Source organism: Spea bombifrons, chromosome 3 (genome assembly GCF_027358695.1).
Source record: "Spea bombifrons isolate aSpeBom1 chromosome 3, aSpeBom1.2.pri, whole genome shotgun sequence".
In the NCBI taxonomy this organism is placed as follows: Eukaryota; Metazoa; Chordata; class Amphibia; order Anura; family Pelobatidae; genus Spea; species Spea bombifrons.
This window is the reverse complement of record NC_071089.1, coordinates 89,895,402-89,909,248: the sequence shown is the minus strand read 5'-3', so window position 1 is coordinate 89,909,248 and position 13,847 is coordinate 89,895,402. Positions and strand designations below refer to the sequence as shown.

Here is a 13,847-nt window from a genome sequence, read left to right as displayed (position 1 = left end):
CATCTTTTATTCCTCATCATTCATTCTTGAATATAAGCAAAGCAGAAATTAGAATGCAAACCATTTGGCAATTAATTATTATTTTCATTAAGTGACAACACACTATGTTGTAATTACAGTTCAAGAGACTAAAATAAACAGTGATTTTAGCAGCCGTGATTATGTCATCTTAGAGGGGACAGGCACCCGATATTGTTAACCCCTTCAGGATTTTTTGTTTTCATTTTCCCCATATGTTTGTTAAACCACGATTTCCTTTTTTCATATTTGACGAACCTGCACAAATGATAAAAAAATAATAAAATTATTTAAAAAATCCTTATACTGAAACAGAATTTTTTTTTTGCGATTTTGCTTAACATTTCTTCTATACTGTAGGTGCAAAGATGGCAGAGGCAGGTTGGGGCAAAGATGGCACATGCTGGCTGTTTGGGGGCAAATTTGGCACAGGCAGTCTGTTTAGGGGCAAGGATTGCATAGGGGGCTGTTCGGGAGCAAATATGGCACTGGGAGGCTTTCTATTCTAAGGATCTGCTTGATTATTGTCCCTCGTTACCTTATTTTTCACTTATTTTTCCATTTTTTGACTGGATGGGTGGAAGGGAAGGGACAGAACCTCTGCCACCAATCTAAGCTGCCAACAAGTGAACTTTTAAACTAAATATTTCCAAAACAATGACATTGATTAATCAAGGTACCCAAGCTGTAGATGGCTGCCATGAATGAATGTAGTTCTACTAAAAGCTTTAACTATATGCATATGTTTTAATTTATATGGCATTAACAGATAACTTTAGGGGAGGTACAATATGTGAAATTGTATATGATGTACAGTAGTCATATAGACAGTATGATCAAGTTAAAATTAATTTTAAAAAAAATTACCGACACGCTGTATTAGACCAAATATAACAGATTAATAAAAACTGTTCTTTCTTGCCACTAGTGCCCGATCACCCAAAGTTTTCACAGTGTCTCTTCCAAAAAAATGGGGAACAAAAAGATTTTGGCAAACCAGTGATGCTAATATCTCAAAGAGCTCTCAAGCCATAATTCACTTGGAAAAATGCAAAAACAAAATAGGAAAATATTAAAATGAATCACCAAAATAAAAAATATATATATTCTTTTTTAAAGGTGTTCATTAACCCATGATAACTAAAGAATTAGTAAATTAGTAAAAAAAAAACAAGTTTTTTTTTAAAAAACTACCCCAAGCCTCTTAAGCCAATAGTATTAATAAATATGTAACATATGTATCCATGTAAAGCATGACTCTAATCAGGATTTTGCTGAACATAAATTGTGTCATTATTCAGCTGTGGCACTTACAGTATAGAAGAAGTTTTAAGAAAAATTGCAAACCTTTTTTTTATTTTAGTTTACTAACACTAGCAATTATTATGTTTTATGTATTTCTATGATTCTAAAAGAAGGCTCTACTGAACAAAATGATGTAAAATTTGTGTGGGTTCATCATTTATTGGTAAAGAGGAATCATGGTTTAACAAACATATGGTAAAAATTACAAAAACAAACAAATGGTCCTTGGGTCATAAAAACTTCAGGGCCTGAAGGAGTTAAATAAGCAATGGCAAGGTGAGCTCCTTCAGCCATAAAAACTACAAATCCCAGAATGCCCTTGTACCAGCTCACCTCCTGGTGACATAAGCACTTAGGAATGTGGAGACTATCACATGTGAGATGGGAACCTGGGGGAGAGGAGGAAGATTGTTTATTAGCAGACACATCCCAGTGATTTTAAGACCTACAGTCATTTTTAACTCCCTAGTTACCGGTTTCCCGGAGCTCAGTGATAAAACCACTCTCTTTACGTCTGTCTGTCTGTCTGTCTATCTATCTATCGTTTTATAATGACTGCTTACTAATTAATGCGTACATAGCATAGGTTGTCCTGAAGCCATCCTTTGTTAACCCCCTGTTATCATGTGGGGGTTTTACTATAAAAAAATCTCCTTTATTGGCAGATGGAGACTTTGTTTAGTTGGGTTGGGGGTTACAGTGTTTATAATTTATTACACAAAAGAATACATAATTTCTGTTGGGTAAGCAGGGCCGAACTGGGGATAACAAGGCAGTCCCGGCAGTTTAAAGCTGGCGGCCGCCGGATGGATATGTGCAGTTACGCGTTGCGTTTTTATGCTTGTGTAGCATGCGGCTGACGCAGGGTGGCCTCACAATACGGCGATCTATCTGTCGCTGGAGGGGCAGATCAGGCTTGGATGGGGTGATGTCGGGCAGTGGTCCGCAAGGCATTCGCCCAGTGTGCCGGATGGCCAGCCAGCATTTAGCTGTACATATACGGCAAGAATCTGGTCCAAACACACAGATTCATAACAACTATTTCACTTCACTATTCATTATAAAGGGCCAGCACTGGCAGGTTCCTCCAGCTGGAAAGGCTGAACTGGCCCTGTGTAATGCATAAATTAATAAGGGGCCAGCCAAGTTCTTTTTGCAGCCGAAACTTATTGCGGATAGCCCTTCATAATGTATAGTAAAGTCAGGTAGCAGAAACACAACTCTCCTTTCACAGAATACACCCCTTTAAAGTGTTACTCGTGGAGCAGTTAGCTGAAGCATTCCAAAGGTTTCCATGGCGACTGCTGCGCATTTACACATAGCGAGTGACTGGGAGGATGTATCATTGAAGAATGTTCCCCTTTTGCTGCTGTGAGGCGCAGGGTTCGTCTCTGGGCGCCGTGATGTCACTCTCGGTATCGGTGATGCAGTCATGCGTGTGACTGGATCTGCCCTCCCTCCTTCTACCTATCCTGGCGAGAGTGAGTGCAGGGAAGGGCAGTCTCCTCCCCCCCGGATGTGTGCGGATTGGTACGGTCTCCCAGGCTCTGCTGGGACTCAGGAGTGGCAGGAGGAAGAAGGTGTGAGGCCGCAGGAGCTACAGTGTTCCCCGGCCGCCTGCCCCGCACCCCAGCCGGATCTGCGAATCCTCAGGACATGCCGACACAGCGGGACAGCAACATGTCCCAGCTAGTAGATCACTCCCACCAGGTCCGGGTAAAGGCTTATTTCAAAGGGTGAGTACCGAGATTCCATCAAATCAAACACCCCCCTCCGTGTATCCGCTTCTGTACCCTCAACCACCTCAACTATCATTCAAGGCATGCTGGGACTTGAAGTCCTGCTCTGCTGATCTTTTGAATGGGAAGCACTGCAGGCTCACGGTGCATTATGGGGTATTTGGGGGGTAGCTGCAGCATGGAAGAAGAAGTTCTCCATGAGCTAGGAATGAAGTGAGCTGCTTAGTTAACTCACACTGGACTGCATTAGTAGAGTCCTTCCTTCTTCTTGTACTAAGCAGAGTCTGGACTCCTGTAACACATCCTTTTAAAAGGGGTTCTTGGGCAGAGTAAGAGATACCGGTTTACTCAGAAACCGGAATGGCGACTCTTTGTAAGGCCCTGTTTGTGCGCTTTCTATGGGATATCTCAGAGGTGAACTGTACGAGTTGAGAGGTACACCCTTAGAGAACATTTTAGAACGCAGTATGTTTGGAAGCCATGGCTGTCTAGATCACCCCAGTGAGAGAAACCGTCCCTAATGGGACCTCCAGTCCTGTCGGTAGCTCCTGCCGGCAGGCACGGTGATCCCGCTTCTTTCCGTCCTTCACGCAGTGCGCTGATGACATCATATACGCAACGGGGCCCAGAGGGCACCTATTATGGGCCCTTAATCTAAGCCTAGGGCTGCTGCTGTCACTTTTGTCCCCTTAGAGTCAAACTTTACTGTTAAGAGTATCTTGTAATATTGTGTGTTGTTTTATTTGCTTTCGTTGCTTCTGCCTTGGACTTGGAGACCATTTCCAGTTGTTGTATAAAATGTCCAGAACAAGGTTTGACGAATATTTGTAAACAATTTAGGGAAAAAATGTATTTGGAAGTCCGAGACGATACAACTTAAAAATCATATGAGAAAACTGTAGGTACCAGCGGAAATTTGTTTGGCCCCCGACATAGGCATTGTATAGAGTAGATGATTTCAGGTCCTTGTGCTGATCCAGGCCAATAAGGAAATGCACAAGGAGCGCGTGAGCACAAGTTATGGGCACGTTGGTGGTTTATGGGGTACCTGTTATAAATATTTTGTCTACTCTCGTTCTGAACGGAACTGTTTTTAATGACATTGTGGAACTTTAGAGAGCTTTCTTTTAAATATTTTCCTTTAAAGTTTACTAGTTCCATTCCGGATCATACATTTAAAACATCTGCCTTGGCAAATGTTTGGGGTTAATCCAATAAAGTGTGAGTTGGCAGTAGAGTTTGTAGGAGAGTTATAGCTTGGTCTCATTGAGTTCGCTTTACACCATGAAGGACCACTCCAAGAAAGCTTCTGATGCGAGGAGACCTTGGCTGCTCCTGCATAAAGTGTCGATTTCATGAGTTCCAGCTCCATCTTTCTTGAAGAAGAGTAGTGCCATGGATGGCCTTCAATGTTGCGTAATGAATCCATGAGTTTAAACCGCACGTTTCCTGCTATCTACTTCACTGAAAAAACCTATTGGTATCCCTGGAGGTGGACGAACTCTTTACTTCTGTGTACATGTCAGAATATGGTCAGTCACAAAGGACTGCGCAGACTATGCTCACTCATCCCTATATTTATCTCGCTAAAGATATATGCATGGAATAGTTTTATCTAGTTACATTAGAAAGGGCAATAAAAAGGAGTTTAAAATTCTTGGTAGGTCTTTTAAAAACATTTAAAATATACTTGTCCATTTCTATTTTGTTTTCCAACAGGAAACCCGATGCCATGAGTTTGAAACATTGTTTGAACGCAGTACGCTACTCATTGCTTAAAAGGGACACTCACGTTTCCCAGGCAGACCACTAAACATTTAATTCATATGAAAGTACTTTCGTATACATTCAATTAACTTGCAAAAAATGTTTAGGGAGAAGCTGCAGCTCCTCATCCCCTCTGTGGTCGGATGTTTCACGCTGCTGAGGTGGGCAGTTAGTGGCAGGAAAGCACTCCCTAGACCCCACTACCGCATATCGCATGTCACGAGATACGTTCAGTGAGCATCTCCTGCACCTCAAATGCTTTTGGGGGAATTCTGCAGAATCCTCTATGCATTTACAAGGGGCACACCATGGAAATTAAAAGGGGCCACTTGGCTATCGCATGAAATGAAGTGTACATAATTGTATATGTGTCCCTTTAACCGCTACATCAATTGTCCCCACCAAACTACATTTATTTAAAATATGGTTTTCCTCCGAAACCTGGTTTCAAATAAAACTTGTTAAGTTAAAATCTGTGTTTAAGGTTACACCGGATCTCCGCTCTCATATCTGAATATGATATCAATCATGCAACAGATCAATCGTATTATTTTCGTTATATAAAATTTACTTTTTTTTTACTGCTGTGCTGTAAAAATCACATCCTAAATTGGTGCCTTTCTTTGATATTTGATGCATTCTACAGAATCCCCCCGCATACATTTACCCTTTTCCCACTGCTCACTTAAATGCAGCAAAGAAGATGATGTGTTCGGCCGCAACTTCTCTCCTAGACAGGAGTAATTCCCATGCACAGTGCTCGGTGAACGCAGCGGGTGGGGGTCTCTTCAGACCCCCATGTGTGCTGCCATTGATTTTGTTTTGAAGGTATTAGGAGTGTCAGGGATATCCCCTTTAGGATGGCGTTGTATGTTACTAAATATTCAAGGATAACATATTATTGAATTGGTTACTTTGTACCGATATAGCCACAAGCTGTTGCTTTACTAGGAATTGTAGGGTTTTCAGTCACGCCTTAGCAAGACAAAGGCTTTTATGGGATTATGGGAGTTATAGTCCGGAAGCAATTAGAGTTTTACTCTTTTAGGCTAACCAAGTAGAATACAGATTTTGCAACTTATTTACATAGGTTTTACTTATTTTACAAATGGTGAAATTCAGGCCCCCACTTATTAGGCAGAACCGTTGTACTGCGCATGTTCATATTTTGGGAATTTGCTACCATTCCGCCGAGTGAAATCCTTTGGCTTCGCACAGATTGTTTTATATTAAAAGCGGCGGTAGTAAATGGAAGCTGGAAAGGGGCAAATACTTACAGGGGGATTATGCAGAATACCATCATGCATTTGCAAAAGGAATACCACAAAACTGTAAATGAGCCACGCGGCTATCCTATTCATTAACGTTCATATGGTGGCTGGTGTGCCCCTTTACACGATAAAAAATCTTGTAATGAGTTTTCCTTAAATTTCAACGTTTTGTGTTGATAAAGTGGAAGGTGAATGCTACAATAATAAAAACAGATTAATTTTGAAAATGATAATTATCTATTATTAAACGAACATTCTATTCCCTGATATTGTGTTTTGAGTGCATGTCAGACTCCATTTAGTGTGGGCTTTGATTAGTATGTATACTAGCTCAGTAGCGCTCCCTTTGAAATCAGTGAAGATGCAACATGTGTGATCAGATAGCATACATGTGATTGGCTGCTTCTACATTCATTGATTTCATTGGTGGCTCTATTGAGCATGTGCAAGAAGCATACTGAAGTATGCTTTCTGTTTTTAGGAGAGGCAGCTGGTGGAGGAGTTAAATGAGACAGGTCTCTTCTTCTATCTCCAGTAAAGATACTGATACGGATGCGGCAAAATGTGTATCGCTATGTGTTTAACATGAGCGTATACGGATGGTGGGCTCCATAGAAGGAAACGGTTATTAACACGCACGTTAACTTACCTGTGAAAAGAGACATTAATGAATTGGCTTCTGATAAAGACCTTTCACAGATCGGTGTGGACAATTCTTGTCCTGGTCTATCCTGTTTCTTCGTGTAGCAGGAACGCCACAATGTTTTATAGAATGGGATTTATTTTATATGAAAGAAATCGCCAAAGCATCAAAGTGAAGATTATATTTTTTTATATGACCGATTTAGAGAGTTTATTTCGGTCTTAAAATTGAACTTTCACTATTGTAACTACAAGAATACAATATGTATTGTTTGTCATCACGTGTAATTGCTACAAATCTTGGCATCTGGGCTTTCTGTGTCTACAGCCTACCGCATCTGTTAGATGCAATTACTTAGGCGGGATTTTAAAGAAAATTATCTAGTTTCACACTTTTATTATTTGGTTTGTCATTCATGATAAAATTAATTGTGGGGAAAAAATACATATATATATAATTGTTTTTTTCCATGATATTGCGATGTGATGTACAGTTTGCCCTAGACTATGCATTAATGAATAGTATAACCTCTGAAAAATATGTATAGGTTTCCCTGGTCAAAGTGTTAGCTGTGTATAAGGTTTCCCCCTCTATATCCAAGATATCCCAAACCACAGCCCTTAAAGGGTTACTGACCTGCAGTCAGGGAGGTCTACTTGACGGCATTAGGAGGGTAGTTCATTTACAAGTAAGATGTGATTTGTCACCAGTTCAAAATGAATGGCTGATGGAACCGAGCCCTTAAGTGGCTTTTAGGGAGCCATTGTAAGAGAATTGTCAGCTCTCTAATTATAGATCTACTAATAAATAAGGCAGGTTTGTTTGTGTTGTTTCACATCCTTGTTGGTGTTTATGAGCCTTCACTCACCAGAGGTGTTATGACTCTGTATAATGCATTTTATGCTTCTGATTTGATGCCATATGCTACCTAAATGCTGACACGCGGATGGATTGTGTTTGGATGAATTTGTATGCTATGGATTGGCACTCTCTCTTTCAACTATATAAAGGACGAACAAGACAAGGTCAGAACTTATATATCTCGTCCTGAAGGTTCTTATCTGCTAATACGTTCTATGTCCTGGCTTGAGGGCATCTCAGATATTAGCTCCCAATAACACTCCATGCACCCCCCTGATTAGGGCCGAGACATACGACTGGGGTTGTTGCTTCCCTCATTTGCCCTGTTACAATTCTAGACTGCCGTTGTGTTTGGCATTAGTGTGATAAGCTTCGGAGAGTGCAAACTCAAGGCTCTTCACCAGGGATTCACCGTTGGCGATTGCCTTAACTCGACCTGGGTTAAGAATTTTACTGAACTTGTTTTAAGTTAATTTAAGTTTTGTTAGACCATTTCTCAAAATGTTGATGTATTTTCCTCCTACCCTTTTTTTCTAATTTAAAGTGTGTTTGTGTGGGAGGGTAAATTGTTGTTGAGAAGACCAGAAATCCTCCATTTATGGGCCCAGCCCAGGCTGCTGCTTCTCCGTGCTCTGCCCTTGGAATCTCGACCCTACTTAGTGGAACCCGACCTGACTCATTTAGTGATTTGGCTGATGAGCTGCACCCGTTGTGTAATAATGTTTTAATGTGTTTGTATTTGTGATTAATAATGAGATCACTTAAGATGTCTTAAGTAACTACGTAACTATTTACCCTTTACTGTTTGGTCTTTGAAATAACCCCTCTACTGTTGGGTTATCAGAAGGGGTATATATTGATTAATTTGGTCATTCTGATGCCGACCACCAAATGTAGCATTGGTGTGATTGTTTCCAAGGATCTCTTCTATCTCTGCATCATGAGTAGATGTTGGAATTCTATTTCTTGCTCCTTGTAGTTAACAAGAGATAATCATTCTTGCTGTCTTTAAGATTAAGTTGGATAAGGTCTGGTCTTCGCAACATACTCTCTCACTCCTTCCCCTCCCCCCCACAGATGAAGCAGATACGACAGGAAGGGAGGAGGCAGAATAAAATCTAGAAATTTTATTTTGGGCATCGGTGTATTGAACAAAAACAGGGTTATGTTTCATACTTATTTTATCTGTTGACCTGTAGGGCATCCTTGTTGGCACGTGATATTTTGTGATATTCCCTACAGAAGCACCATGCTGAGCTCATTCTTTTACACTGAAGACTGATTCCTCGGAATTCCATCCGGGTGATTAAGATTGAGCAATTCTATTGTTTACCACAAGGCGGTATGATAAGGAGGAAGGGTGTTTGACTAGTAGATTCGACTAAGATTACAGAGCTGGAAAACATACACATGACGTGCGGTTGTCTAAAAACATTGTTTTTAAAAGTAGAATTGGTTTGAAACGGAAAGCAATGCAAAGTTTTTAAAAAGTTGATTTGGTACTTGCAGTAATACAAGGTTTTTTTTTTGTTTGGTTTTTTTTTTTGGTTAAAATGGTTAAACCCTATCACGTTTTAGGAATTCTTCCCATGAATTAAGTGTACCCGGTCTCGGCACGGTATATGCTTGGGTGCAAAGCTTGGCAAAAACAACTTGTATCTGTAAGTGAAGTGGAAGAAGCCAGGTCTTTTTTATTTCAATTTTAACCCCCCCCCCACAGATGTCTTAAGTTTCTGTATAATGTACGTATATGAACGTATCACAGGGCCAGTGCTCCCTCCACTGTTCGTTTGCTTAACGAGACCTCCTGCATGCGCGTGCTGTACGTGTTCTCACCGATTTCAGTGCTTCCCTGTCAGGACTTACATGAAAGTAGATAACATAGGGGCAGTTAAGTGCTTCTTGTATTTATTTACAGCTAAAGTACGCACATTAAAAGTACTTTGATCTGCATTCTTTATCGGTGAGACTGTATGGGACGTTGGGGTTACTACGGTAAATGCTACGTGTTTTCAGTTTATTTCCCCCCCACAATGTAATATTTATTATGCAAACTGCTGAATGTACCAGTATCTTTAATTGTTACTGTTATTCTTTAAATCCAGTATTATTCCCACAATGATCTACGAAATATATTGCCATTTACCGTATGTATGTAATGCCACCATGTTTGTTCAAAGGGATGCTCTTTTTAAGCGTGCTGTTTACAGTATTTTACCTGGAAGTATACTTGATATACACAGATCAGCCATAACATTATGACCACCTGCTTAATATTGTGTAGGCACCCCCTTTTGTCGCCAAAACCGGCACCAAGACGTTAGCAGCAGATCCTTTAAGTCCTGTTAGTTGCGAGGTGGGGCTTCCATGGATACATCCTGGTTCCATGTGTTCTCCAGGCAAGCGACTGTCCAGTTCATCCACCTGATGTGAAAGAAAATGTGATTCATCAGAGCAGGCGACCTTCTTCCATTACTCATTGGTCCAGTTCTTATGCTCACATACCCATTGCAGGCACTTTCGGGAATGGACAGGGGTCAGCATGGGCACCCTGACTGGTCTGCTGTGATGCACTGCGTGTTCAGACACCTTTCTATCAGAACCAGCATTCACTTTTTAAGCAATTTGAGCTACGGTAGCTGTTCTGTTGGATTTGAGCACACGGGCCAGCCTTCGCCCTCACGTGCATCATTAAGCCCTGGCCGCCCAATGACCCTGTCGTCGATTGCGTGGTGATTGTGCAGGGAAAGGCACCCAAAATATGACACGACTGACAACAGTAGTAGCCTCCAGGTATGGAAATAAAGGAAGCTGATTGTAACGTGTTTTTGTTAGTCTACATTCTGTATACAGCATTTAATTTAATGATCAATATATTCTTTTCCATTGGCTTTTTTTGTCTATCACCAAATATTATTGGCTGAATTATTTGGGTTTCAATCACCCAATTTCATGGGCTGTATTATTTATATACTTAGTACTATTTGTCTTGTTTAGTCTTGTTTATGACAATACTAGAGATGTCCAGCTTGTCCAACAGAGTTCTTTAATCCAGGGCTAAAGTCAGTCCTGGAACTTAATGGCAGCAGCCGATGAAATGATGTACATGGTGCTCCCTGCAGGATGCACGAGGTCCACATAACATTCTTATACTTTTTTATAAATTTATGGCCGTGTTTATCAAGGTGGCAGCAGTAAAAATACATAACGTTTTTTTTTTAGTCAGTGTAAGTCACTGGGTAATTAAGACTGAGCTGCCCTATTTTTTAGCATGATAAGGACTAAGGGTGTAAAATAGCAAGCCTAGAACATGTACAAATTAATAAAATGCAGCTGCCTGCACTAATTCAGTAACTAGAACTGTTTAGAAAGAAAGGGAACACGGCACAAATTAAGAAATATACATTTTCTTTCCTGTGTGATGGTAGAGAGATTAACATCATTGACTTGTTCGTTAGTCCCGTTACCCTCAGAGCTGCTATCAGTTCTTATGTAGTATTTTAGTGACTCTTAATTCTTTTTCTCAGGAGCCCCTCCATCTGGATGCTTTAGAGTTGGGATTGTGTAGTACGGTTATGCGGGGGACCTTTGCAATAACGATTGGAACAGTGTTTCTGGCTCATTCCTTTTCAAGAAGCATAACAGTGACTAATTAATTTTGCCTTCAAAGTCACATATTCTGCAAAGTGAGCATCACTTATAGGATGACACTGGTGGGGGAGAATAAACTTGTCAAAGCATGCTGCGCTGGTGAGACTCCACCTCTGTTCTCTAATTAGACGTGGGTTAGCTGATGGATTTTATCTATGTGCTGTGCCGGAGTACACACGATGAGTTAATGTTTCATAATCTAAAACATTATAGGCTGCTCCTATAAAAGGAACGATGGCTACCTGGCTCAGATATCGCCAGGATAAGCTCCCATGTATGCCTCCTCCTTGCCCTTCCCAGCTATCCAAGGAATTCCGACAGCTACTCTCTAGGTCTTGAGAAGAAGGTTGTTTTTCTTGAATGTTCTTTACGACCTGGCATGGCCCCTGCTCCAGAGTACTCTGTTTTTTTACTCCAGAACACCATCCCACCACCACCACATATGGCTTCATATAAAACGGCACGTCGCTGTCCAGATCTCATTCTTACCTTTAAGGCTTGTCAGTGCTCATCCCCATTTATCTCTGATATCCTGCCATATATCTACATGCTCTCTACGCTCCATCCATCCAAGTGTCTCTCTTTAACAGCTACTTCACCATATTCTCTAAAAGCCTTCCTTGCTGTCCCTATCTCAGGAACTCGCTACCACTGGGCACGTGCCAAGTTTCAACTCTCCACAACCCCAAAAGCAAACTAAAAGAACATCTTTTAATTGTAGCACTACAGTAACTTCGCCTTGATTACTTCCCTTATGGTATCTGTTTATCCACTAATGGAACCTCCTTTGCCGATGTATTCATACCTGTTATACCCTGATCAGTAGACTGCTGTTCTACCTATGATTGCACCAATTCTACCCCCTTTTTATTGTATTGTAAAATGCTCAATAATATTAAAAATATGTATAGTCTATATGCTTTTTATGAAAATAAAATGATAGTCCTTCTTTCTTATTCCCTCTAACAATGTATCCATCAACTCTTACCTTGTGTCCACGCCATATACTCCAGAGGTCACGACTGTGTCAAAGCCATACATTTTCTATGTGTTGAGTAGCCTTTTGATTGAACTAGTCTCGGTATGTCTGGGCATTAGCCAGGCTCCTGCATTGAAGCAGAAATGGCTATAATATATACAGATCTGTGTACGAGTATCTGTGCCAGAAAGTGTCCTGACCTGCGTAAAAACCTTCGTATGTCTCCGGCTGCAAGTTATCAGAAAACCGTCAACTCTGTTGTCCAGTTTTATCCTTGTTTATGGGGCGTTTTTACATATTTTTTTGCTTTTATTATTATTGTTTTATTTATATAGAGCAAATAGTTACACAGCGTTATTTACAGTACATACGTTCAAAGGGTATGACAAAGCTATAACTGAAAGACTATTACAGACCTTGGGGCGATTATTTCCAATTATGTTTCTATATGGTGATTTATATACTGTTAGTGGCCATGATTTGAACGTAGCCAATCAGTGCCCTGCCATGAATACATATGTGTCATTTCTTCTGTGTCTCACTGCTGGCTTTCTCTAAAGTGCAGAACAGCCCAGCCCCACAGCTGTTATGTGCAAATAAATATGTATAGGCCATGAGCGAAAGTACGCCTTAATTGGATTTATAGACGGAGGTGTAAAGCGATATAAGCTTGCAAATAAAAATCAGTGCTATCCTAATACCGGCGCATACAATGTAAGTGATGGAGTAAAGGCGGCTGGTAATGTGCTGCAATGGTCGTTGTTTATTCAATTATTATAAGGTAGAACCCTATTGAGACATTGGCACAGATCATTTTAAAGTGGAACTCTAACCTTACAAAATGTGTTCATTTAAACTGTCTATAACTTGTAATATAATGTTTTGGGGATGTTCATTTTCTTAACATCAACCTCATGGGAGCTCAGATTGGTAGCTGTCTGTAGCAGGGCCTACATTATCTAATACATCTCCTACTCTGAAACTCTGTTCCTTCTCTTTAACCCACCTTTACAGATTGCTCCTTAACAATAGGGTACAGATACGTAAGTGGGAAGGAATAACAATGCGGATCCCTAGAACAGGAAGACTTTCGCTATGGAATACATGCAGGGTGTTTTTAATGCATATAATTGTTGTACATGTAAACACTGCTAAATGTTTGTAGACGTCTAAATTATAGTGTTTGTTTTCTCTTTCCAGAGACATAATGATCACCCATTTTGACCCCACCATAACCTTTGATGGACTGTGCAATGAGGTTCGGGACATGTGCGCTTTTGACAATGAACAGCTCTTCACCATGAAATGGATTGATGAAGAAGGTAACTTCTTACTTAATGACCGTTGAAAGGAATGTGATCCATCTGGGTTATTGGATCACAATCAACGTAGAAAAGTATTTAAAAGTGGAATCATTAAAGGCTTGGTTAATTAAATGGATAATTAAAACTCATGCTTCGTGATGTTTAGTAGTAGGTAGAACATTTTGACCAGCATACAATCTGGAGCATCACATGTTCATGTTACACGTTTCCTTTTTTGGATTTTTCCGCACTAAATTAGGCAAAACATGGGGCCTATCTTAAACCTAAAACAATTTCAAAATAAGTAAA

The 13,847-nt window shown here is 40.4% G+C and overlaps 1 protein-coding gene across 1 annotated transcript in view; it reads left to right on the top strand.

Moving 5' to 3' along the window:
• Nucleotides 1-2,866: 2,866 nt before the first annotated feature.
• The window catches only part of PRKCI (protein kinase C iota), a 33,912-nt gene continuing 22,931 nt past the window's right edge, over nt 2,867-13,847 (top strand). Inside the window, exons 1-2 of the mRNA XM_053459910.1 lie at nt 2,867-3,059; nt 13,435-13,556. Coding sequence (XP_053315885.1) covers nt 2,980-3,059; nt 13,435-13,556 — 202 coding nt within the window. The 5' untranslated portion in view covers nt 2,867-2,979. The remainder of the gene's footprint in view (nt 3,060-13,434; nt 13,557-13,847) is intronic.